The sequence below is a fragment of the Gracilinanus agilis genome, chromosome 1 (assembly GCF_016433145.1).
Source record: "Gracilinanus agilis isolate LMUSP501 chromosome 1, AgileGrace, whole genome shotgun sequence".
NCBI lineage: Eukaryota > Metazoa > Chordata > Mammalia > Didelphimorphia > Didelphidae > Gracilinanus > Gracilinanus agilis.
The window spans coordinates 666,876,759-666,900,179 of NC_058130.1; the positions used below are offsets into that span (position 1 = coordinate 666,876,759).

The 23,421-nt window shown below is 38.2% G+C and overlaps 1 protein-coding gene across 1 annotated transcript in view; it reads left to right on the forward strand.

The window, feature by feature from the left end:
- COL14A1 (collagen type XIV alpha 1 chain) overlaps window positions 1-23,421 on the forward strand; it is a 274,304-nt gene that overhangs the window by 52,443 nt on the left and 198,440 nt on the right. The window contains exon 7 of the mRNA XM_044684203.1: window positions 23,062-23,217. Coding sequence (XP_044540138.1) covers window positions 23,062-23,217 — 156 coding nt within the window. The remainder of the gene's footprint in view (window positions 1-23,061; window positions 23,218-23,421) is intronic.

Consider the following 23,421-nt stretch of genomic DNA (forward strand, 5'->3'; position numbering starts at 1 on the left):
GTAGAAATAATCAACAACTTTAGCAAAGTTGCAGGATACAAAATAAATGCACATAAATCATCAGCATTTCTATACATTTCCAACCCATTAGAGCAGCAAGAGGTAGAAAGAGAAACACCATTTAAAATCACCCTAGACAATATAAAATACTTAGGAATCTACCTACCAAAACAAACACAGCAATTATATGAAAACAACTACAAAACACTTTCCAAATAAATAAAACTGGATCTCAACAATTGGAAAGCCATTGATTGCTCATGTGTAGGACAAGCTAACATAATAAAAATGACCATTCTACCCAAATTAATTTACCTATTTAGCGCCATACCTATCAAACTACCAAAAAACTTCTTTACTGAATTACAAAAAACTATAACAAATTTCATTTGGAATAACAAAAGATCAAGAATATCAAGGGAAATAATGAAAAAAATGTAAAGGAAGGGGGCCTAGCAGTATCAGATATTTTAAACTATACTATAAAGCAGCAGTCATCAAAACAATATGGTACTGGCTAAGAGACAGAAGGGAGGATCAGTGGAATAGACTTGGGATAAATGACATCAGCAAGACAGTGTATGATAAACTCAAAGAGCCCAACTTTTGGGACATGAATCCACTATTTGACAAAAACTGCTGGGAAATTTGGAAAACAATATGGGAGAGATTAGGTTTAGGTCAACATCTCACACCCTACACCAAGATAAATTCAGAATGGGTGAATAACTTGAATATAAAGAGGGAAACTATAAATACGTTTAGTGAACACAGAATAGTATACTTGTCAGATCTCTGGGAAAGGAAAGATTTTTAAACCAAGCAAGAGTTAGAGAAAATTACAAAATGTAAATTAAACGGTTTTGATTATATTAAACTAAAAAGCTTTTGTACAAACAAAAACAATGTAGTCAAAATCAGAAGGGAAACAACAAATTGGGAAAAATCTTTATAACAAAAAACTCTGACTGGGGTCTAATTACTCAAATATACGAGTTAAATCAATTGTATAAAATATCAAGCCATTCCCCAATTGATAAATGGGCAAGAGACATGAATAGGCAATTTTCAGGTAAAGAAATCAAAAGTATCAATAAGCACATGAGAAAGTGTTCTAAATCTTTAATAATTAGAGAAATGCAAATCAAAACAACTCTGAGGTATCACCTCACACCTAGCAGATTGGCTAAAATGAAAGAAGGGGAGAGTAATGAATGTTTGAGGGGATGTGGCAAAACTGGGACATTAATACATTGCTGGTGGAGCTGTGAATTGTTCCGGCCATTCTGGATGGCAATTTGGAACTATGCTCAAAGGGCTATAAAAGAATGCCTGCCCTTTGATCCAGCCATACCATTGTTGGGTTGGTACCCCAAAGAGATCATAGATAAACAGACTTATATGAAAATATTTATAGCTGCGCTTTTTGTAGTGGCAAAAAACTGGAAAAGGAGGGAATGTCCTTCAATTGGGGAATGGCTGAACAAACTGTGGTATATGCTGGTGATGGAATACTATTGTGCTTAAAGGAATAATAAACTGGAGGAGTTCCATGTGAACTGGAAAGACCTCTAGGAACAGATGCAGAGCGAAAGGAGCAGAGCCAGAAGAACATTGTACACAGAGACTGATATACTGTGGTAAAATCGAATGTAACGGACCTCTGTACCAGCAGCAATACAATGACCCAGGACAGTTCTGAGGGATTTATGGTAAAGATGCTACCCACATTCAGAGGAAGGACTGCAGGAGAGGAAACACAGAAGAAAAACAACTGCTTGAACGCATGGGTCGGGGTGGACATGATTGGGAATGTAGACTTGAAACGACCACACCAATGCAACTATCAACAATTTCAAAATAGGCCCTGAACAAGGACACATGATAAAACCAGTGGAAATATGCGTTGGCCATGGGTGGGGGGAATGCGGGGGGTGTAGGGGAAAGTAGGAGCATGAATCATGTAACCATGTTAAAAATGAATATTAATAAATGTTAAAAAAAAGAATATAAACTACCTTTATCATCAACATAGTCAGCAAACAAAGCCTCAACTGTCCCATGGGAAAACTTACATGTGATCATGGGCCATCTCTGACATCATGACTTCCTTGTTTTGTTTCTATATAATGTCTGACCTGGCCTAAGGGAGGTTGTGGGGATCCATTACTCTGTCCTATTGCCACCAAAGGGCTGGTCTTGTGAGAAAACTCCCTTTTTCCAATCTAATTACTCCCACAATTCTAATAAGTCAACATACATAATCCACATTAGAGTGGTCTGCTTCTTTCTTTGGAATCCAAATACCTTTCCATTACAGTGGGTTTATATCTTTGAATAGTTTGTTTTCTTCTAAGGGACTGTTATTGCCTTGTTATTGTTTATAATAAGACTCTATCTGGGTGTAGTGGATAAAAGCTAGACTTAGAGGCAGGTAGACCTAAGTTTGGATCCTGCCTCAGATACTTAATACCACTCTGGCCCTGGACAAAACACTTAATCTTGGTCAACTCCACTTTCCTCATCTTCAGAAGAGAGATAATAATAGGCAACATAACATACATTTATTAAATCATAGTGTCTGCTAAGCTCTGTTCTAACTAAACCTTGGAATACAAATATAAGGAAAAACGGAAGATAGCTTCTGCCTTCTAGAAGCTTACATTCTAATTGGGAAAGACGACACGCAAAAGGGGAGTTGAAAAGAGAAAGTGGGGAAAGTACTCACCTTTGTGCATGATGTGGAAGTCCAGAAAGTAAGAAGGACAGCAAGGAGAGGAATAGAAGTTGGTCAACCTGGGCCCTTCTCCAAAATGGAGGCCCCAGAGGAACTCATCAATGGGAGAAGGGGGCTGCAGGGACAAAGGACTACTCTAAGGTAAAGAGGTCCCAGGAACTGAGGGAAGTTCCAGGAAGTGTTTGCAGCTAGCTGGATCACAGAGGTGAAATCTGGGGAGTCCAAAGCAGAGGCAGAAGTAGAATGAAGCATTATATTAGTAGCACCTATTTCCCAGGTTTATGAAGAATAAGTGAGAGAATATGTAGAAAGTGCTTTGGCAACTTCAAAATGCTTTATAAATAGTTATTAGTATTACTTAGTTCTTTAAAGTGAGTTACTTTTTAAAAGGCATAATTTTTAAATTATATCATTCTCATGTATGGAGCTTGGGCAATCTCGAGATAAAATGAAGATATGCTTTCTCTATGCTGGGATTATTGTTAGAATACCAAAGTTTAAAACACATTTTATTTTAAAATTTAGACAAGGATAGTTTAAAAATTACAAGGTCTCTTTCATTTAGAATTCACATTATTAGGCCCTTAATTTCCCCAACAGTAGAAGATACATATGTAGGCAAGATGATTGATGGGAAGATGGCCAAGGAATAAAGTGAGTTGTGACTGGAGATGTGCTGGTAAAACAACTGATTCTCTGAAAAACAACAACAGCAACTATATACAGTATATACATTTAAGTTTAATCTGTAGTATTAACATTTTTCTCCATCATTTTTTTTAAGATTTACATTTTTAATAGGAGATGGGGCCCTGGATAACTCTAGAAAGCATATGAAAACAAAATAATCTAATATTGTCCATGTTCTAAATGTCATATCAACTCCTTACCACTAATCACACTCATTGAGTCATTCAGGACCTGCAACAGTGATACAACTACAGGTCTGACTTTGGTCTCTACCTTTTGGTTTCCAGGAAGCTGTTCAATGAAAAGTCTTTATAGATCAGTGTTACCATATTGCCAGCCTCTCTCACTGTGTCTAGAGACCTTATCAAATGATAGGCTGTGAAACAGTGAAATTTTTTTTAAACCCTTAACTTCTGTGTATTGGCTCCTAGGTGGAAGAGTGGTAAGGGTGGGCAATGGGGGTCAAGAGACTTGCCCAGGGTCACACTGCTGGGAAGTGTCCGAGGCCGGATTTGAACTTAGGACCTCCTGTCTCTAGGTCTGACTCTCGATCCACTGAGCTACCCAGCTGCCCCTTGGCACAGCGAAATTTGAAATGTATATTTCAAATCAGAAGAGTGGATTCAAATCATGTGTTAGCCATTTACTACTTGCATGGACCAGGCATTTGTTCTCTTCAGGCCTTAGTTTCTCTGATTGAAAAAATAAAGAAGTTGTACTAGATATCCTCTGAGGTCCTTTCTAGCTCTAAAATCTTCAGGTCTACCATGAGATGCCACTGGGTTTTCTTAAGAGTGATAGTAATGGGTACCATCTCATTGAATCTTTGAACTGGAAGGGCCTTCAGAGTCCTATGTTTTTCATTTTATAGCTGGGAGAAGTGACTTCCTCATGGTCCCCCAGTGGATGAATGGCCAAATTTTCTCCATCACTTTTTTTTTAAGATAGACAATCAACAAAATAGTAAATCAAATCCTTATTTTATTGCATTTGGTGATTTCAGAGGTGTGAATGTTAAAAATTTAAACAATCAACTCTCATGATTCAGTAGAGCTGGCTCCAGCACACCTCTGGCTAGAGCCCACCTAAGATGCTGGAGGCTCTAGAAAGACCAAGATGGGAGGAACGGGAGGGCGATGGCAAACAAGGCATATTTTTTTTTAGAGTGAGATCCCTAACTGCTTCTGATTTCTCATTCTCTGGAATGGCGTGGAGAAGGCATTGCTAGGAATCCTGCTTGGCACCAGGAATTCACAGAGTGTGGCACACCTGGCTCACACTCTACACTTTGTCTTACTTGGATCAGACTGGCCATTATGTTAGGTTGATTCAGTTTCCTTCTGGATACTTGTTTCTTCAGTCCTGAATTTTCATTTGGCTGAAGCCAACTTAGAGCAAGGAAGTAACAAATTACATACAGTTTTGGCTACTTTTGTGGGTCACCAGAGCATAAGATAAATTGTAATTCCTAGAATGAAATCTGACATTAAAATGTCTCAGAGTGAGCAGATGCCCTGCTTTAGGCGCCAGTGAATAAACAGTGCTCCCTTTATCTCCCCCCACTCTCAATTGCTCATAGAACTTTCATTTTTCTTCTGCCTTATTTCCTAAGAGAAAACATTAGAGATCACAAGGGCTTTGGTTACAATAGAATCAAGGAAATACTCTCTGAGACCTAAGGCTAGCAGATCTAGGGGAAAAGTTAGCAATACCTGGTGTAGGTTAAGAAAGTTCATCTTTGCTGAATGAGTTGGTAAATATAACCAGGGCAGAGAAAGTAGATTTTTGTAACTCCCAAGCTTTTATAGTATTGTAATCTATGTGATTCAGGAACTCAGAGAAGCCTGCTGTGTACACACACACACACACACACACACACACACACACACACGTATTTATGTATGTATGTGCATATGCTTGTGTATGTATACACACACACATTTAGCAAATGTTTCAGGAACTCAAAGAAGCTCTGTGTGTGTGTGTGTGTGTGTGTGTGCTTAATATACATTTAGTAAATATTTATTGAGCATCAGCTATGAGCTATTTACTTACCTGAGTGGAAAATTCTAATGCACTCTGAGGGCAAAGAGATAAGATTCCCATTACAGATCTCAGTCATCGACTCTATAGAGTGCCAAAGTCCCACAACAAAGATAGGAGGGCTTCCTGTTAACTCATGTGTGGTGAAGCGTCTCTATATTTGTCATTATAGGGAACTTGGTTTATGACTAAGATAAGGCCATGGAAGTTGCCTTAGGTATGTAAAGGTTAAATGACTTGCCTGGGCTCAAGCCATTATTAACAGTTAAAGCAAGAGGCAGGTAGGTGGTTCAATGGATAGAGAGGCTGGCCTGGAAACAGGAGCTCCAGCCTCAGACTCTTCCTACGTGTGCCACCATGGGCAAGTTACTTAAATTCAATTGCTTAGCCCTTACCACTCCTTTGTCTTGAAACCAATATTTACTATTGATTCTAAGACAAAAGGTAAGGGTTAAAAAAAAGGGTTAAAACAGAATTTGAATCCAGGTCCTCCTGGCTTTAAAACAGCATTTTATCTATTATGTCACACAGTATAAAGAATGTTGGCTTTAGAATCAGAGGAGCTGGGCTCAAAATCTTCTACTTCCTAACTGGTTAAAATGGAGCAAGTCATTTAAACTCTGAGCCTCAGTTTCCCCACTTTAACCAAATCAAAAAGCAAACTTTGTAAAGTATCTACTATGAGCCAGGCACTTATCTACCTTCAAAAATGAATTAGTGCTTAACTTTAAGGAGCTTAAATTCTGTTGGAAGAAAATCACTTATAAGTATATATAAATTAGTTACGTTACGGGCAGCTGGGTAGCTCAGTGGAGTGAGAGTCAGGCCTAGAGACAGGAGCTCCTAGGTTCAAACCCGGCCTCAGCCACTTCCCAGCTGTGTGACCCTGGGCAAGTCACTTGACCCCATTGCCCATCCTTACCATTCTTCCACCTATGAGACAATACACCGAAGTACAAGGGTTTAAAAATAAATAAATAAATAAAGTTACGTTAGATCTTTGATCAGGAATCACTAGCAGCTATGGTGATCAGGAAAGGCCTCATGAAGAAGGGGATGCTTAGGCAGACCTTGACCTCTGAGGTTACTTCTAGCTCCAAATCTATGATCCTGTGAACTTAAAACTAATGCTAAATTTTGATTGCCCATGTAAAATCTGTATCAATTTGTTTACTATCTCAGGGAGGAGATAGGGGTTGGGATAGAACTGAATTGGGGTGGGGAGAATGGAGGAAAGGAGGGAGAGAATTTGAAAATCATCATTTTAAAAAATGTTAAAAATAGTTTTTACATGTAAATTGGTTTTAGAAAAACTGTTAAGGGGCAGCTGGGTAGCTCAGTGGATTGAGAGTCAGGCCTAGAGATAGGAGGTCCTAGGTTCAAATCCGGCCTCAGACACTTCCCAGCTGTGTGACCCTGGGCAAGTCACTTGACCCCCATTGCCCACCCTTACCACTCTTCCACCTAGGAGCCAATACACAGAAGTTAAGGGTTTTTAAAAAAATGAAAAAAAGAAAGAAAAACTGTTAAATCAATGGACTCATGACTAAATGTTCCAAATGACCAAATGGACAAAAAATAACCAAAGTTCATTGGCCTTTACAGTTTGTGAATTCCCCCAAATATATCCCTTCCATTCTGGTCCTGAACTAGAAAACATGAATCCTAGCTTTTAAGGAAAATATTATTATTTAAACCCTTACCATCCGTCATACAATCAATACTATGTATTGGTTCCAAGGCAATATTTGGTCATGAGTCCATTGATTTAAGTTTTTCTTTCTTTTTTTTTTATTTTTTTTAAAACCCTTAACTTCTGTGTATTGGCCCCTAGGTGGAAGAGTGGTAAGGGTGGGCAATGGGGGTCAAGTGACCTGCCCAGGGTTACACATCTGGGAAGTGTCTGAGCCCGGATTTGAACCTAGGACCTCCGGTCTCTAGGCCTGACTCTCAATCCACTGAGCTACCCAGCTGCCCTCTATAAAGCTTTACCAGAAATAAGTGAAAAAATCCTTGTTTTTTTTTTTCTGAGCATTCAAAAGTTGCTCATAAGTTGAGTAAGCATAACAAATGAGGTGATATGTTTAAAGCACTTTAAAAACTTTAAAGTGCTATATAAATGTTAGCTATTATTATTATTATTATTATTGTCAGTTTTCAATCAAAGACTCAGATACCATTCCTAAAGAGTAGTACAGATTAGGACAAAAGCTTTTCAGGAGGTTTTGGGGAATGAATCCACAGTGGGAGCTCTTTGGCATGCCTTTACAGTGCTTTTCATTGTATCTTCCATCCCCTTCCCCCAAAGAATCTTCTATTGTACTTCTAGCCTTAACACCCAGAGGGCAGGCAGGTGGGATCCTTGCGGCAGATGCTTCTGCCTTAGCAGTTGACCTAGATTCAGAGTTTCTTTGTTGCTGAGAACTTTACTAGCAGGGAAAATGGAACTCCATTATCCAAGTAACTGTGAACACCTACAATAACAAGAAGGCTAAATCCAAGGGACTGAAAACACTGGGGAAATATAACTGATTCGTTGTTGGGAATTCTATACTTTAAGCTTTTCAAATACCAGGTGCCTATGTTTTAGATCAAATAGCTTAGTCCATATTAGTATTTAATAATAAAAATAGGAACTGTTCCTTTTCTCACACTAATTAAGCTTTTTGGGGAAAACTCTGTTTTTTAGGGTTTGGGAATTATCAACTTTAAAAATTAAGAAATTTGCCTCACATCTACCTATCTTGATTAATGCCTTGAGTTTATTACTTCAAAACATATAGCAAGACTGAAAGAGGGAGCAGGTAGGTGGACAGAGAACCAGGTGTAGAGATAAGAAAGTCATGGTGTTGTGGGAGAGCTTTGAGGTGAAACTCCAGGTTCAGGACAAGTTACCCTTTGCAAGAATGCAAAACTTAGCTTAAAAATAAAAAGAGAAATTTATTAATTTGGAAGTAATGTTGAAAGGCTGGGAGACAACATACAGGTGGAACACTGCCTCCCTGAAAGGATGTGGTATGGGGATTTTATACTCTTTTGACAACAGGGCCTATGTGACTAGAGAAAGGATGATGATGGCATGTTAGTGGGTCTTGTGAACCCAAAATAGGTCATGTGGTTATGTCCTGTGCCTCAAAGTCAAAAGGGGGTAAATTGTTCAGTTTAGAGGATAATTAGATATCTGGAATATAAAATAGATGCTTATCAGGAGCAAGCTGGGAGGTGCCTATCTGTGCTCATCAAGAATGAAGGGAGAATGGAAAATGAGGGGATACCCTTCAATTGGGGAATGGCTGAACACATTGTGGTATCTGCTGGTGATGTAATATTATTGTGCTAAAAGGAATAATGAACTGGAGGAATTCCATGTGAACTGGAAAGATCTCCAGGAACTGATGTAGAGTGAAAGGAGCAGAACCAGGAGAACATTATACACAGAGACTGATACACTGTGGTAAAATCGAATGTAATGGACTTCTGTACTGGCAGCAATGCAATGACCCAGGACAATTCTGAGGGACTTATGAAAAAGCACGCTATCCACATTCAGAGGAAGAACTGTGGGAGTAGAAACACAGAAGAAAAACATTTCCTTGATCACATGGCTTGATGGAGATATGATTGGGAATGTAGACTCTAAATGATCACTCTAAAGCAAATATTAATAATATGGAACTAAGTCTTGAACAATGATACATGTAAAACCCAGTTAAATTGCTCATTGGCTATGGGAGCAGGGAAGGAGGAGGAGAGTGTGTAACCATGGGAAAATATTCTAAATTTATTAATTAAATTTTAAAAAAAAGAATGAAGGGAGAGGTCAGAGGGGCTCAAAGTCACCTTCCCTACCACTGCAGGAATGCAAAGAAAAATGAGTCTTTTATGTACACTCTGATCTGGCACACAATCTGAGGTTTTGGGGTATCTGGGAAAGCCTGTACCCCCATATCAATGGGTTCAAATTTGACCTCAGAAACTTGCTAGCTTTATAAGATGATGCTTAAGCAGACCTTGACTTATGAGATTACTTCTAGCTCCTGGGCAAGTCACTTAATCCCAGTTGACTAGTCCTTACTACTCTTGTTCCTTGGAACCTATACTTAGCATTGATTCTAAGACAGAGGGCAAAGTTTTTTTTTTTTTTAAAATATTGAAAGAGAAATGGGTGGTAGTTGGGTTCTCAAATGGGGTGTGTATCGCTTCAGATGAATCTTTTAGTTCAATAATTCCACAAACATTTATTAAACACCTGTGTACCAGATACTAGGGATAGAAATATTAAAACGAAGCAGTCATTTTAATTACTGCCTCCAAGGAGTTTATACTCTCCTTTGCTTGGGGTTTGGGGGGATATAATATATCCCAAAATAAATAAATGCAAAGTTTTTACCAAGTATTATACCAGTTTACTTTGTAATCTGAAGCAAATCACTTCATTTCTAGGGGCTTAAGTTCTTCAACTATAAAATGAGACCTGATCTAGTATTTAATATTTCCATATCTCTAATTCTATGAGATAATTACATTTTTCCCATATTCATCTTGTTTGTGATCATTCTTCTTGAGGGAAGAGACCTTCTTGCCTTTCCTTATATCCCCAGCACTTAGCATAGTAATTGGCACATAATGGGCACTAATAAATATTTACTGCCTCTGACTTGATATGATAATCAATAAGGAACCATTGGCAATTTTTGAACAGGGCAGGCAATGTTATCAGAACTTTGCCTTAGGAAGATTATTCAGGTAATTCAGCTAATTTCCTATGCTCAGAGAAGATAGAATTCAGAAAATGAATAAAAGAATAGAGAACATCACAAGAATATCACAGAATTCATTTACAGGGCATATCTATCAGATAATATAAACTACATTGGCTAGGAAGAAGAAAATCAAGCATTTATCAAGTTACTGTTACTATGTGTCAGGCATTATGCTAAGTACTTTACAAATATTATTGCATTTAATCCTCACAATGTTATAATTAAAATAATCTTGGAGACTGCATATTAATTCACAATTATTTATTAAAGTGAGAAAGAGAGAAAGAAAAATATCATCAGGTTGCCCTAAATACCAAAGTCTCCAGCTGCCTTTGCACATTTTTAGTTCTCGGTCCCCAGTTCACACAGTGGCTGGGAAGCCCAGCAAGTCAAATAGCCTGGCCAGATAAATTAAGACCAGAAAGGCCAGCCAAAGAGAGACCTTCCTCTCAGGAAGAGACCTCTGCTACTGCTTGGCCCCATCTTTTATAAGGCCAATGATGTTACTCCTACTGGGCTCTCTGATAGAACAGCCTGGGTCACAAGTTCTGTCCTCCAGGTACATCACCAGGCACATCACCCTGCATATAGCGGCTTCCCCCAACCCCTTCTGGAAGTCAGGGCTTCTGGTGGTCATATAGCATCTTAACTTAATGCACATGTGTGGGTACAGGGCTATATTTTTATGTTAATTTAATACAACAACAACTCTGTGAGATGAAACCCTCATTATATATTTGAAGAAACTGAGGCAGACAGAGGTTAAGTGACATGAAACTAATGAGTGTCTGAGGTGAGATTTCTACTTGGATCTTCCTGATTCCAGATCTGGAGTTCTATCTATTATGCTACCTAACTGTCCACTGAGCTGTCATGATACTGCTCGGTTTGAAATCTAGACTTCCTGTAAGGAAAGAGCAAAATAAATGAGTTCTAAGAGGGCCAGAGCTATAGTATACTTTACTTTGTTATTCTGTTGTGACCAACTTTTCATGACCTTTTGTGGGGTTTTCTTGGCAAAGATATTCGAATGGTTTGTCATTTTCTTCTCAAGCTCATTTTAAAGATGAGGAAACTGAGGCAAAGGGGTTGTGTCTTGCCCAGGGTCACCTAGTTAATTAATGTCTGGGGTCAGATTTAAACTCAGGTCTTCCTGATTCCAGGATGCCATTCTATTCATTGCACCACCTAGCTGCCCCATACTTTACTTGAAGGTTGTTAAATATTTTTTTAGAAATGTGCATATGTATGCATGTGTGTGTGCATGTGCATGTGTGCATTTGTGTGTCTAGATATCACACGTCTATATAAGCATAGCAGTTGATTAGAGAACTGGCTTTGGTAATAAAAAGCTCTTGATCCCTTTCCATCTGGTCTTCTCCAGATTTCTCCCTCTATCATTCGAAGTTTCATGTTAATCTTCAATCTCTCCCTTTCTACTATCTGTTTCTCTGCTGCTTACAAACATGTTCATGTCTTCTCCATCCTAAAAACTTATGGTCTAGCCAAAGGAAATAGCATGCACCTGTACAGTTGGATAGCAAATGGGTACAAACTAGACACAAGGTGACTTTTTTGGAAAAGGCATTAGATGCTGGGAAGATCAGGAAGGACCTCATGTAGAAGGTAGTGCTTAAGCTGAGCCTTGAGGGAAACTAGGAGTCTGAGAGATATAAGGCTGTATTCTAGAGAAATGCAGCTACATGATGTAGTATATAGAGTGCTAGTCCTAGAGTCAGGAAGACCTGAGTTCAAATCCCATCTGAGACACTGGGGATGATACCAAATTTGTGAGCCAGGAAGACTGTGAAGATGCTGTCATCCTTTATAGTAATAAGAAATTTGAGATGAAAGAACGATTTTGGTGTGCTAGGGAGGAGGATATAATGAATTTTCTTTTGGATAGTAGAGTTTGGGATTCTTAAGGGATATGCAGTTGAGATGCCCAAGGAGAAGTTGGTGATGAAGGACTGGCATAGTGAATAGAGTGCTAGATCGGAAGACAGGAAGACCTGAGTTCAACTTCAGCTCAAGACATTTACTAGTCGTGTAACCCTGGGGAAGTCATTTAATTCTGTTTACCACAGTTCCCTCATTTGTAAAATGAGCTAAAGAAGGAAATGGCAGACCATTCCAGTATCTTTGTCAAGAAAACCCCCAAAAGGGGTCACAAAGAGTAAGACACAATTGAAACAACTGAACAACAATGATTCTACAGTGATGGTTTCCTCTTCTAGATAGAGAAATTGCATTCTAGGCATGGGTGACAGCAAATACAAAATTAGGGAATGCCAATTTGCTCAATTAAAGGTAAAGGTATCTGGAAAGATAGGGTTAGGGTCTGATTGTGAAGGACCTTAAAAGCCAAGCAGAGGAGTAAAGGGAACCATGGGAGTTTATCTGAGTAGGTGAGGAACATGGTTAAATTTGTGCTTTAGGAAAATTAGTTTGACAATTTCTCCAAGCTTAAAATTTCTCATTAGCAAAATGGTGATAATAATTTGTATACCATCTAACTCAAGTGTTGTAATAAAGGGCAAATGAAGTCAGATTATATAAATAAAATCCTTTATAAACATCAAAGCACTCTAACAAACAGAAGCTATTATAACTATCATCACCACCAATAAACAGCTCTATGCAGTGGGCAGAATAAGCGAGAAATGAAGCTTCTAGATTAATAAGAAGCAGTGTGATGTAGTGGATACAGAACTGGACTTGGAATTGGAAAGATCTGGTTCAAAATCCCTTCTCAGACCCTTAATGCCTGTGTGACTCTAGGCCTCAGTTTCTTTATCTGTAAAATAAGAGGGGAGAGTTGTATCCAATGATCTATAAAGTTTCTTCCAGCTCTCAGTCTAAGTCCTATTGCATCTGAATAGGGCATTATAGTTTACATAGCACTTTTCTCTCTAAGATCCCGTGAAGCAGGAGGTATACATATTATTCTCTTCATTTCACAGATGAGGAAACTGAGGCTCAAAGATTTTTAGTAATACAATTTCCTCCCAATTAAATGTTAAAAACAAATTTTAAAATTCATTTAAAATTTTTTGAGCTCCAAATTCTTTCTCTCCCTGCAACCTTTCCTCCCTGAGAGAGTAAGCAATCTGGTATAGACATTACATGTACAATCAAGTAAAACAGTTTTCCATCTTAGTCATTTTGTGGAAGAGATCTCAAACAAATTTTTAAAAAGAGGAAAGAAAGTGATGTATAGTATGTGTTTGTCTGTATTCAGACTGCACCAGTTCTTTCACTGGAGGTAGATAGCATTGTTCATGATGAGTCTTTGGGGTTGTCTTGGATCACCACATTGCTGAGAATAGCTAGATCATCCACATTTGTTCATCAAATAATATTGCTGTTATTGTGTACAATGTTCTTCTGGTTCTTCTCACTTCATTCTGCATTAATTCATGTAAGTCTTCGCAGGTTTTTCTGAAACCTTGTCATTTCTTATAACACAATAGTATTCCGTCACTATTATATACCACAACATTTTTAGCCATTTCCCAATTGCAAGACATCACCTCAATTTCCAATTCTTTAATACCACAAAAAGAGCTTTTGGACAAACAGGACCTTTTCCCTTGGAAGCTCAAAGATTTCAAATGATTCACTGAAGGTCACATATCCAGGGTGGCACAGCTGGAGCTTTCAGCCACATCTGCTGCCTCTAAATCCAGCATTCTTTCCCCCACTCAGTATATACCCAAGATACTGGATATTGGACCAAGACTTTTCTTTAGACCCAGGCTAGGAGAAAAATCCCCTATCATTTCCACTTGAACAAATAGAGTTAAGTGGTTTTTCTAAACAGGCTACATTCTTTATCAGACCTTTGGAAACATGGATTGGTGGGTGGTAATATAGTTTGTTTTGTGAATATAGCTATATAGGGAGAGTGATTGACAATCCAAATACTGCCAGGCCAGATTCAACAAATATTTGTAGAGGTTGAGGAAATGTATCGACATGTATGTATTCTTGTTAATTTTATACTCCTGCTGGTGATTTCCATCTTTTTCATTTTTCATCTCTTCCTTTTTCCCCAACCATGAATGAGTCAATTAGCCCAAAAGTTGATTGACTGCCCTTATGTGATATAAAGTTTACAAAAGTATCCAGCATACTATGGTTTATTTGTGCAGATGCAGATGAATGTTGACTGGGATCCTAGCAGATAATCCACATGTAGTAGGTTTCTTTTCATACTCACCTCCAAGGACAGAAATGCATACAAATCCAGCTACCCAACCCTGATCTGCCAGATTGTGGGACTGACTGATCTACCCTGTGGACTGTAACTACAAAGCCCCCTTACCCTTACTCTGCCAGTGGCAGCTGCTTATCCTGGGGTGTTGGCATAAAAAAACCCAGCAGCATGGCAAAGAAAGCAAAGGCAGCCACATATGGGAACATGAGACATGGATGGAGAGCCAAGCCACATATAATTAATTGTGTGGTTTCATTGTGTGCTAGGCAGGTGGCTTTTGTTTCCTCAGATGATTGCTTCCCATTATCAATGATTTGGCTCTGTGGGACTTTTTCAGGGGTTAATTCATTATAAACATTGGGCCTCTGGGAATGTTGTTATGAAAATCCACTTGAGTTGTGGTCTGTTATCTGCCTATATGAGAATATAATTGCATTCCTGTGCTTCATTCAACTTCATTCATTTTCATAAAGACAGGACCTAGCCAACAATAGCAGATTGCCATCAGTCTTTAAATGTAGGGTATATTCCCTCCACCCCTATTTTCTGCCATCTCTTGCTATGAGAATCATTATCTAGAAAAGGTGTGACAAACTAGAGGATTGTGGTTCCATGCAAAGTCTTTATGATGGCCAAGACCAAAGTTCATACCCCTTGGTCATTACTGCCCAAGATGTGATGTATCCCTCTAGTAGCATGTCAGCTTTTTGAGAGCAGAAAATGGCTTATTTTTGTGTTCGTATCCCCAGCAGATAGCATGGTGCCTAGCACATTTGTCATTGTTCATTCATTTCAGGTGTGACCAACTCTTTGGGACCCGATTTGAGATTTTCTTGGCAAGGATATTAGGATAGTTTGTCACTTCCTTTTCCAGTTCATTTTACAGATAAGGAAACTGAGGCAAACAGGGTTAAGTGAGTTGCCCAGAGTCACACAGCGAGTAGTGTCTAAGGACAGATTTGAACTCATATCTTGCTAATTCCAGGCCCCCAGCTGTATCCAGTGAGTCTCCCATCAGCCTGGCAAATAATAGGAACTTGATGCTTATTTGCTAATGGATTCTTAGAGCCCCATGAAAAAGAATACATTAGCTTGGGGAAGGTTACTTAGCTTATGAAAACCTGACTCTACATCCTTTCCTTGACTGCTTACTGTGAGTATTCTCTCCAAAGTTTGTCCCTGGCTCTTTTCTCTTTCTATATTCTTTCTCTTGCCAACCTCATCCATTCCACAGTGTCAACTACCCATTCCTACACACATGACTCCTAGACTTTGATTTTCTCAACTCCAGACCTACATTCCCAACTGCTTTCTGGACATCTTAGCTAGATTTCTAAGCAGTACCTTAAACCTGACATGTCTAAAACTGAAATCCATTATCTTTTCTCCTAAACCTTCTTTTGATTTCACTGTTCCTGCTTGAGCTTCTACCATTCAGTTATTCTTTTGGGTTCTTGACCTTGGTGTTTTCTTTGACTCTTCTCCCTGCCTCTCATATATAGTCACTTATCAGACCCTGACAGTTTCACCTTGGTAATATTTCCCAGCTTTCCCCTTTGCTATTCCCACAGCACTCATTTTAGTGGTATCTCCATTACAACCCTGGACTGTTCTGGACTGTTGTAAAATTCAACTATCTATCATCATTCTAACTTGTCCATTAGTACCAAAAGGAAGTAATGGAAGAGTGGGTTTTCTTTGGAAGTCACATTCTCATTGGTTAAGGGGCTCTAAACTTGGGATCCATGAAAAAGCTTTTGATAAATATTTTGATGACTTTATTTAAATATTTTTTTTTTACTTTTTAACTCTTACATTTTTAAAATATTTAAAAGTATGATTTTGAGGAAGGATCTATACATTGGCTTTGACAGACTGTTAAAGCGGTCTATGATGTAAAAAAGCTAAGAACCCCCTCCTGGCTTCATATTTATTGATTTTCTACAGTAAACTAGAGATTATGGACAAGAGGTTATTGAAGTGTAGGGGTTATCTTTTGTTTGTTTGTTTGCTGTGGTGAGGATGATGTATTTCTTTTTTTAAACCTTACCTTCTATCTTAGAATCAATACTAAGTATCAATTTTAAGGAAGAAAAGCCAAAAGGGCAAGGAAATTGGGATTAAGCGGCTTGCCCAGGGTCACATAGCTAAGAGTGTCTGAGGCCAGACTTGAACCCAGGACCTCCTGTCTCCAGGTCTGGCTCTCTATCTACTGAACCACCTAGCTGCCTCAGGAGAATATATTTCTAAAATGCTTACATGTTCAGAAGAACTGTCCATAGTTATGAGGGTACCCTTGATCACTGAAGATGTATTAAGGGTGGATCACCCACCTTCTGTTTGATATTTATAGCTTAAATGGCAATATCTCTGCCAAGAAAACCCAAAACATAGTCATGAAGAGTCAGATGTGAATGACTGAAATGACTGAAATATAATCACCTTTTCAGTCTTTTTACAACGTACTCCCCTCTCATAGTTTAGAATCCAGCTATTCCTCCCACTCAACCCTCCATATCCTGATTCCATGCCTTTGTTACAGGCATCCTTGGAAAGGTTGTCCCATATCTTTGGAAATTTCTGCCCTCTTGTCTCTATCTCTTCCTTCCTTCCTTCCCACCTTCTGCAGGAGGCCTTTCTTGGCTGCCCCTGTTCTCGGTGCCTTCCCTCTGAGATTAATTCCTATTTATGTATATCTTGTATATTCCCAGTTATTTGTATGATGTCTCCCTCATTAGAACGTGCATTCCTCGAAGGCACGAGATGTTTTGCCTTTTCTTCATATCGCTAGAATTTAGCACAGTAGTCAATGTCTAGTAACTGCTTGTCCATGGATCCACCCTCAGCTTTTAAGTCTTCCATTGGCTTCCTAGGCTTTGGGCCCTCTCCACAGCTATTGCCAAGCTTGGACTCTGCTATCTGGAGGCTCTGGAATATTCTTGAGGCCAGAATGGAAGCAAGATAATTTACTGCCAGCTTCTAAAGGATTAAGGTAGAGGGACTAAGTTTGATTCCTAGAAACTGGCCAGTGGAGACTAATTCTGTGCCGTCTCTGAGACATCCTCTTTGGGAGTTTGGCTGCATAGCAAGACATTTAAAAAAAATCATCATCTAATGAGGGAATAGCTTCCTGTATAGGGTTGGATTATGGGCACAAATCAGGCTAGTTGATGCCAGGCCACAAAATTGGAATCATTTCTAGTCTTTCTTCCCCTCTGAAAATTTTCAGCTGAGGCTACAATCTACTAGATGTCTTATAGGTCAAATGTAATCTGGTAACCACAATTTGTATGAGAATTTACAGCGTCATTATATTATCTTGTATGCTACCTAGGACAATAGAGGTAGGAAGGTCTATTATATGTTTTTTACAGCTGAGGAAATTCAGGCTCAAACATCTGGAGTCACTACAACATGGACAACATATGGAAGAACCAAGATTGGAACCCAGGTCTTTATGGTTCCCAGCATATTTAGCTTTTCATGCAACTAAAGATAAAGATATAATTTATATTTATTTAAAAACAACAAAAAAAATTGCTATTTAAGTTGTGTATTTTTTGTGGATTCTGCTATACCTTGTACTATTGGAGGGTTTGGTCAACCATGGCCTGTGGGCCAAATCTGACTTGCCACTTGTTTCTGTATACCCTGTGAGTTAAGGATATAAGCTCATGAGCTGCTCAAAAACAGACATTTGGTCTGTTGGCTCTACTTTGCTGTTTCATTAGAGTGGCACATTTTAAGAGCAATACTAAGACATTAGAATGCTTCCAGGGGTCGGGGGAGAGGACCAACAAGCTGGTGAGGAATCTGCAAACAATGTTATATAAGGAAGAACTGAAGCAACTGGGGACATTTTAGCTTCAAAATTAAGGAGAGATATGACAGCTATCTTCAAATACATGGAAGCCTGTCATGTTGCTGAGACAAAGGACTTGTTTTAATGCTATTCCAAAAGGCAGAACTAAAACTTTTTGGTTGGAAGTTATTTCAAAGTCACTTTTGGCTTAATATCAGGAAGGACTTCTTAATAATTAAACTTGTTCAAGACTTGAATAGTCTGCCTTGGGAAGTCATGCACTCCAAGAATCTCTTTGATCATATTCAGCTGTTTATATGTACATTGTTATATAATACTTAGCATCTAGGAGTAGCAATTCTCATGCAGAAATTGGGTGGCCATCTGTCAAGGATCTCTTAGAAGATCTCTTGTACTGGGTAGGAAATTGGACTAGAGGGTCCCTAAGGACCATTCCAGCCTAAAGTTCTTTAATTTTGCAAAACCCTGCAGGAACTGAGATAAACTCAACTGCTGGATGAGTAGAATAAATAGCTCCATCAAAGTTGTCAATATTCCATAGGCTATTTAACAGTCTTTTTTTTTCCTCTTTAAAATCTTTATTCTTTGTCTTTTCATCTGTATCTTTTTTATGGGATTGCCTAAGGTCTTCTGAGTAGTAGCACTGTGACCATTCTATTGAAATGCTCTATAAGGTCAGATTTCAGACATGTTAGCCACATGTTTAAAAAAAATAACATATGGAAAATTGAATTTAATTCACCAGAGGCAATTTAAGTAAAACAATATTCTGTGAATATTTCTTCTAATGTCTGAGTTATTGAATTCAATCTCTGCCTATTTGGCCATTTTCCTGGTTTGATGGGGGGAAAAAGAAAAGATCGGACTGATAAAGAAAGCTTAGCAACCTTCGTGTCGATGTCATTATGGGGTTTTTTGGTTAAGCAGAGTTTGAGTGTAGCCAGTCAGTGATTGCTTTTCATTCAGTTCCAATTTTGAGACATGGGAAATATCAATGAACACAGGCAAGACTAGTATAGCCAAGCCTGATCACGAGATACCATCAGACACCTTAAGCTCATTGGGTGCCTGGGTAATAAGAAAGATTACTTTTAATGGACACAGTATGATTTATTTGTTTTATGTATCAAAGTAGGACTTTAACTTGTTTGATACTTCAAAAAGCCTTTCTTGGAAAATAGCAGCTATTGTTTCCCTTGTCAGTCTTTGTTTTTCCATTTGAAAATGTTAAAGCTGTTTGTTGTTGTTCAGTCATTTTTGCAGTTGGGTCTGATTCTCTGTGACCCTATTTGGGGTTTTCTTGGCAAAGATACTAGAGTGGTTTGCCATTTCCTTCTCTAGCTCGTTTTATAGATGAGGAGCTGAGGCAAATAGGGTTTTGATGTGCCCTAGGTCAAACAGCCAGTAAGTGTCTGAGGTCAGATTTGAACTCAGAGAGATGACTTCAGGCCTGGCACGCTATCCATTGTGCTACCCAGATGCCCTGAAAGCTATGGTCAAAGCAATTCCATAGGGGAGATTTTATTTTTGCTTTTTTGCTTAAAGACACCAGGTAATACAGTGGATAATGTTGGACTTGGAGTCACAAAGACCTCAGTTCAAATCCAACTTCAGATGATGGAAATTAAATACTAACCTTGGTACCCCAAGACAATCTTTGGATTTTAAAGGGGAAAAAGTTTAATCTTAAGGATGAAGCTACAACATGCTTCTTCCCCCTTTGTTGAATGAGGGTGGAGACAATTTCTTTGTTTATTTGTAAATTAGTCCCTTAAGACAGTGAAGCAACTAAATTAGGTAGGCAAAGAAAGACAGAGAAAAGGAGGCATGCAGGCTGTGCAGCCACTCTAAATGTTGTAATGATTCTAGGCATGCAGAAGACCAACCCCTTGTCCAGAATGAAGTCAGAGTCTTCCAATCAAAAAGACTTGGGAAAGGATTATCACAAAGAGAATTAAATTGGAGTCCAGGGAGGAAGTAGGCCTTTTTTCCCCTGTGGAATCCTAGACTAATGGGGGCTGCTGTTGGATTCAGGGCTGCTTTGTGCTTGGGGTATGAGGAGGTTCTTGCCCAATTTTTATTATTTAGTAAATAATTATAAAGTAACATATGATCTCCAGAGAATTTTATTCAGAACAAGATACTTGTTAGCTGTGACCCAAGTCAGTCTTTTAATCACTCAGTGACTCAATTTCCTCATCTATAAAATGGGGATAATGATCCACCTACCTCCTAAGATTGCTGTATCAAGTTAGATATTTGTAAAGCACTTTGCAAAACTTAAAGTACTATATAAATGCTAGCTATTATTATTATTATTATTATTATTATCATTATTACATTGTTGTTTTTCAGTCATGTCCAACTCTTTGTGATCCCATTTGGGGTCTTCTTGGCAAAGATACTATAATGGTTTGCCATTTCTTTCTCCATTTTGTAGATGAGGAACTGAGGCAAAGAGGTGATTTGCCCAGGATCACTTAGCTAATAAGTGTTTAAAGCCAGATTTCAGCTCAGAAAGATGAGTCTTCCTGACTCTAAGCCCAGTGCTCTACCACTGCACCACCTAGCTTCTCTAAATAGTCATCTAGGCTTTGTCTAAAGGCCTCTTGTTATAGTGGTCCCACCTCAAATGGGGCTATTTTTCTTAAATTGGCCCATATTTTTCCTCCTACATATACTTTTGAGATTTATCCTGCCAAATCCTAATTACTGGCCTAATGTTTTCAAATTAATAATGTTTAGATCTAGTCATCTGTCATCAGGAAAAGTCTTGCTGTGTATGTATACAGAGCATTTATAAATGCTCTCCATATCTGGAAATTTACCTGCCAATAAGACAGATGAGGTTGTTGTCAAGGCAAATTATGTAAATACTATGAAAAACAGCTGAATTTTCAGTAAATACAACTAAGAACAACTGACTTTATATAGCACTTTTAAAATTGAAGTGTACTTGACATCTTTATCTCATTTGAACCTCATGACAATTCTGTGAAGCATAGTTATTATAGATATTATTATACCCATTTTACAGATGAGTAACAGGTCAAAGATGGGTAAATAATTTGCCCATGGTTACACAGCTAGTAAATGTCTGAGTTCAGATTTGAACTTAGGTCTTCATGATTCCAGGACCAGCACTCTATCAAAGGGTCACAAGATCATAGGACTGGGTGCTTGAGTTCTGGTTAAAGGTAGAAAATGAAAAACCTAAAAACTATTCTATCCTTAAAATGAAAAACAAAAAGAATTTGGGTTTTTGAAGAGTGATATCATTTGGATTAGTCACAGCAAAGCGCCTGATGTAGGCTACATCAGAAAACCAAACCAACTTTCATTTTATGACTTCTTACAGTCCTCCATTGGAAAAAAAAAATGTTCTTTGAATAATAAAATGGGATCATGTCTGTGTTGATCCTCGCCATATATTTGGTGAACAAAAAGTAATACCAGACATTTGATTTATAGGTGTTTAGTTCCAGTTGGGCATCTTAGGCAGCATCAGATAGAGCATGCATGCCAAAGGGGGAACTTCAGAACTATCTCTGTGTGCACGTGCGACTTTGCCACAGCACAAAGTTCTCCAGAGTTCATTACTAGAAAGCCAGAGAGACATGGGGTGGAACTGTTCCCCTCCCCATCTCCACACGTGCCTGAGGCCATTTTTCACATCATCCACCCCTCTAACAAGTTTATCATCACTGAGCTAGAGGCTTCTTGACACCCAAAAACTTGTCTTCACTGTGCCTGACTGAGGTTGGTATGCATCTGTCTCTCTCCTTATTCCCTACTCATGATTTCTATTCTATTTCTAATTTCTCTCTCACCTATTCAGTCACAGGTTCCCTAACCCTCCCTTATCTCTTATGACACATCAGACAGGATTTGATAAAAACAATTTTTCATAAGATTTGGGCTTTGAGTTATGCCTATGAATCTGGATACCCAATTTGTAAAGAGGAATTTTTGACCAGGAAGAAAAGTCCTGGTGTCCCAAATATATAGAGCTGATGTGAAAAATGTCAAAATTCCTTTGTCAAAATACTGCCCATTTGATATAGAAATAAATCTGTTTGACTGCTTATCTATTTGAGTATTTAAATCACCCTAGCATCAGAATTTTATTATTATATAGTCACACTAATAAAGGAGATTTGAGTTTGTAAATAATTATTTGCCTCCTGATCCTGCTATAAACTCCATTCATTTTAGGTATAGTCTAAATTCTACCCTTAGCTCCCTTTACTATTTTTGTTTTAGTATCTACAAAACCAAGCACTTGGATCTGTTCTTTCCTTGAATTAATGAAATCCACATTTTTCGCCTGGTATTTCTTACTTCCAACACAAACTATGAATTCAAGAGTTCAGACTGCTTCCTGGAAATCTTCCCATTTTAATTTGCTTTACTCCACCCTTCAACATTACCTAGACCTTTTCCTGGAGAGAGCCTGCAGGACCAAGCCCAAAATTGTATCACAAAACACAGACACCATATTCTAGAATAGCTGAAAAATGAGGTGTAAGCCGCCAGGGTGGTATAAAGTTGCCAGCATTTTCCTAAAGTATTTCCAGACTATTGGCTATAATCTCTAATTGTTCCTGTGATTTTCTTTTCATAAAATGAATTTAAGAGAAGGATCAATCTGGCAACATCTCTCTAATAAGAGATAGTCTGAGCTCTTAGTTCTAAGCTTTTGAAGGTGAAATTTAAACATAGTCATTGATGGTTTTTTCCCCTCAATCAATAGATCATAATTTATTCCCCTTATTTGTTTTTACAGAAAACAAATTTGTTTGCAAGACACCGGCCATTGCTGATATTGTGATTCTGGTAGATGGTTCATGGAGCATTGGGAGATTCAACTTCAGACTGGTTCGCCTTTTCTTGGAAAATTTGGTGACTGCATTCAATGTGGGAGCAAATAAAACTCGAATAGGTAATGTTTATGGTTTTACCAGTATCGATGACAAAAAATTTAATAAAATTTGTGTATAAATAAATAATATAAATAAACATATATACATGTAACTTAAATACATAATATAAATAAATAAAAATAAATAATATAAATAAATAAAACTTAGTAAAATTCTTCAATGTTTAGGCATTACAAATGCAGTAAGACTCTTTTCTACAGTGG